The 4256-nt window shown below is 27.1% G+C and overlaps 1 protein-coding gene across 1 annotated transcript; it reads right to left on the bottom strand.

Annotated features, from left to right (window-relative positions):
• Nucleotides 1–2041: 2041 nt before the first annotated feature.
• On the bottom strand, nt 2042–4022 carry LOC136083428 (histone H2A-beta, sperm-like). The gene is made up of 2 exons (XM_065802824.1): nt 3998–4022; nt 2042–2427 (listed from the first exon to the last, which is right to left on the bottom strand). The coding sequence occupies exons 1-2, from the start codon at nt 4020–4022 to the stop codon at nt 2042–2044; spliced, it is 411 nt and encodes a 136-aa protein (XP_065658896.1).
• Nucleotides 4023–4256: the final 234 nt, after the last annotated feature.

The following is a 4256-nucleotide window of genomic DNA, read 5'->3' as shown; positions in this document are numbered from 1 at the left end:
GATAAACCTTGGTTGACTAATGATGGTATTTTCTTAATCTTCGATTATGTCTATTTGCTTAAAAACTTTAGAAATAATTGGCTTAATGAAAAACTGATCAAATTATTTTTTATGATAAAGGAGTATCTAAAGTAGCTCAATGGAATCATCTTTAAAAGCTTTATGAACTTGAATCTAAAAATTTAGTTAAACTATCCAATTTAAATGAAATTTTAATATTTCCAAAGCCAATTGTGAGGCAATCAGTTTCTACCTGTTTAAGGGTATTTTGTGACAAAACTTACCATGCTTTAATTAATCATCCAGGACTGCAGTATGTAAGAGATAGACAAGATGCATCAGATTTTATTAAGATTGGTGTGTCATGGTAGAAAGTTCTCAATGTTAAGGGAACAGGTGCTGATATTAGATTCAATAATGAACTTCAAGCAGTAATTAGAGATCCTAATGATAATAGTTTAGAAAATATATTGAATTTTGGAAATATGGCTTTAAAGATGGCTGGAAAGCAAGGTAAAAGGGAGAAACAGCTTACTTGTGACACTGCACAGTCAATTTACCACACATGCAATGGTGTTGTTGAACTATGTAGATCATTATTGGATAGCTCACATCAATATGTCATTCTTAGTGAGTTTTCTACTGATCCATTGGAAAAAGAATTTAGCAAATTGCGCCAAGATTCAGGAGGTACATATTTTATAACAGTACAGCAAGTGATTGAAAAGTTGAATATTTCAAGAGCTAAGCTTTTGCTATCACTTGATAACCCAGAGATTGAGATAAGTCTTGATACAACCCATTCTTGTCCGAATTGTGGTTTTCTACTGGATGAGCCCTGCTGAGATATTTGACAATCTACCAGATCTTGAATCTTTTATTTCTCCTGACACAAATATGGCTCTTATATATATATCAGCATATTTAACTCGTAAAGAGAAAGAACAATCGGAAAACGAATTACTAGATAAAACCACTTTTTACCACCAAAAGTATGGACAAAACATAGACTCAATTGACCGTGGTGGGCTTAATATTCCCACAGATAATACCTGTCAATGGGTAATATTTTCTTATATAGTTTTCAATGCAATTAAGGATAAAGTGTGCAGAATATCATTAAGCAATATTCTAATGATGATTTCAGAGTTTTAAGATGCAGCAACACCATGGAAATATTTTTTCAAATTTTTTTGAACAATTTATGTAAACTTCTGACTCCGCATTCAAATAAAGAACCAGCTAAAAAAATATTAAAATTGTCGTGAATTCTTTGACAAATTTAAAAACAAAAAAATATATATATTTTATTTAATTAAAGTTTTTATTTAAAGTTTTTTTGTTGATTATATATATAAATATATATATATATATATATATATATATATATATATATATATATATATATATATATATATATATATATATATATATATATATATATATATATATATATATATATATATATATACACACATATATATATATATATACACATATATATATATATATATATATATATATATATATATATATATATATATAAAATTTATGTTTTGTTTTAATTTCATTTTTTAATTATAAAGTAAATCTTTTTGAGAGAAAAAAGTTTATAGAGTTAAAATAAAATTACTAAACCGATTTTTTTTAGTTTTTGCTGTTTATAAAATAGGCCCCCAGTCAGATATGCCGTTTGCGCGTTGGCAAGGCCTGCAGTATAGATCGCCTTCGTTACATGATTACTTAGTTTTGTTTTCCGTTCCATTTAAAATTTTCTGTTAATGGAAATCCACCTTTAAAGACACAATTAAATAAAAAATATGAATGCGATTCTACAACTTGTATTGGTTAACAAACGCAAAAAAAATTTAGTTTAATTAAAACTTTATTTCTATAATAAATTTAATTTAAAAATATTGAAGTAAACGGACAAGCAAAATTTACACAATTGTTTGCCTGTACGATAATCCGGAAAACGCTTAAAAACGTTTTTTAAAAATGTGTGGCTATGAAAATAGCCATTCCACGCACCAAAAATAAATTAGTGCTTAGTTAGTGACTTATGGTCTTTCTCGTTATGTTTAAGAAGCAACGCAAACTGAATATTTGGTGACACACCACCATTTGCAATTGCAACTCCAGCTAATTGTTTGTTTAACTCTTCGTCGTTTCGGACAGCCAACTGCAAATGACGAGGATTGATTCTTGTTTTCTTGTTGTCGCGGACAGCGTTACCAGCCAATTCTAATGTTTCAGCAGTAAGATATTCCATAACTGTAGCCAAATAAACTGGAGCCGCTGACCCAATACGATTTGTATAGTGTCCTTTGCGCAAAAACCGATGAATGCGTCCAACTGGAAACTGAAGGCCGGCTCCAGAGGATCGAGTCTTTGCTTTTCTATTAGTTTTTCCACTTTTACCACGCTCTGAAATTTTTATTTAGTTATAAAATAACCTTATTTTTAATTAAAAAATAACGAAATGTAACCAATCAGTTCCAATAAATTGTTAAATTTGTTTGTTGCAATTTCTTTCGTTTTGTTTATAAACAAGCAAGTGGTCTCAAACTACCTTTTTTAAAAATCGAATTTTCAAATTATTTTTATTTCGAATTTTAACTTTTTTTTTGAACTCTTTTTGCTAGTTCAACGAAAAAAAAAAAAGATTTTAATTTTAATTTGTTTTTATATTTTAAGAGGTCTGAAACTAAAACCAAAAACAGCTTTTATTAAAATTGCGTTCATACACAGTGTTACAAAATGAAAATTAATTTGAACTTTGTGTGCCTCGTAAAACCTTTTTGGGTTAGTACATAAATGGGTATAGTACACAAACACAAACTTTTGGGTATAGTAAACAAATAGGCTGTCGCATTGGTATAAATCCTAAAATCAGACTATTTCGTCCGTGTGTGAAAAAGTGGTTTGAATGAAAAATAAATTTTTTTAAAGGCAAAAGTAATATACAACTCTAAACCTTAAAAAAATTAAAAAACAAATTAAAAAACAACCGTACCGCAAAAACCACAATGTTGGCTTTTCTACATGCTATGTCACAAAGTGATCTAGCATGTAGAAAAAGATTCAGGATTTAAAAAACTTGATATATTATGATAGCTAATATGTCAGCCTTTAAATTAAAGCAGCTTTAGTGATTTTTTTATTTGTTAAATACTTTGGTATTTGCACTAGAGTAAACATTTCAAGTATAAAAGTGTGTAGTTTTTTTTTGTTTTGTAGGAGCCTAGAAGCCGTATCAGATAGTAAGTTAGCAAAATATAGTTTTTCTATTACACAGTGGGTCAGAAGCCGGCAAAACCATACAAAAAAGTTTTTAAATTTTGAAATTTTGAAAAAGGCAAATTTTGCTCAATATATTAATAAGCCAGAAATTATATTTTATTAAAAAATAATTTTTCAATAAAACCCCATATTTGTTGTTTAAATATTTCCTTAAATACTTTTTATCAATAACAACAAAAAAGTGTGAAAATTTTATTTTTTTACATCTTTTGAAAACTTTGATTTCTTATTTTAAAGAAGTTTAAGTTTATTTTTTAACTCCTAAATGACTTATATAGTATTATGTTAATATTTAAATCACATAAAAAAAAAAACATTTTTTGCATTTTATATAAATATTTTCAACAATGCAAACATCAATAATTTTGAGTTATAAGTTTTTATTTTTTTCAAAAATATCATTTAAAACCATCGGATCAACCTGTATCAACCGCTTAAAATGATATATAAATGAATACCAATATGACATTGATCTTGTGGTATAAAAATTGGCTGCCTATAGCTGCCTAAACGAATACACTTTTAAATTCAATTAACTACGTCCACGTTTCTTGTTAATGCGTTTTTGATCGATAACAAAAAATTTAAGAAGATTTGAAATTTAAAAACTGCAGTTTAACTTTATAATAATTTTTATTAAAGACATAAGTTTAAAATTAAATATTTTTGTATTTTTTAATTGCTTTCTAGTAACTTCCTCGTATTTGCTCAATGAACATTTAGATCGCATTGAAACCATTATTCTTAATTTTTTATGCTACCGTTTTAAAGTAATAAAAACTCAGAGACTGTGATAAAATATGAATTATATACTTCTACGTAGTACAAGTTTGGGACATAATATTTATTATTTATTTTATAATTTCCGAAAACAATAAAATTATATGTAATCGATAAAAAACACGATAACAACCAATGAGAAATAAAGGAAAGGAACTGAGTTTCATAGTTAC

This window comes from Hydra vulgaris, chromosome 08, assembly GCF_038396675.1.
Source record: "Hydra vulgaris chromosome 08, alternate assembly HydraT2T_AEP".
In the NCBI taxonomy this organism is placed as follows: Eukaryota; Metazoa; Cnidaria; class Hydrozoa; order Anthoathecata; family Hydridae; genus Hydra; species Hydra vulgaris.
The sequence above is the reverse complement of the archived record's forward strand: the minus strand, read 5'-3'. Positions and strand labels throughout refer to the sequence as shown.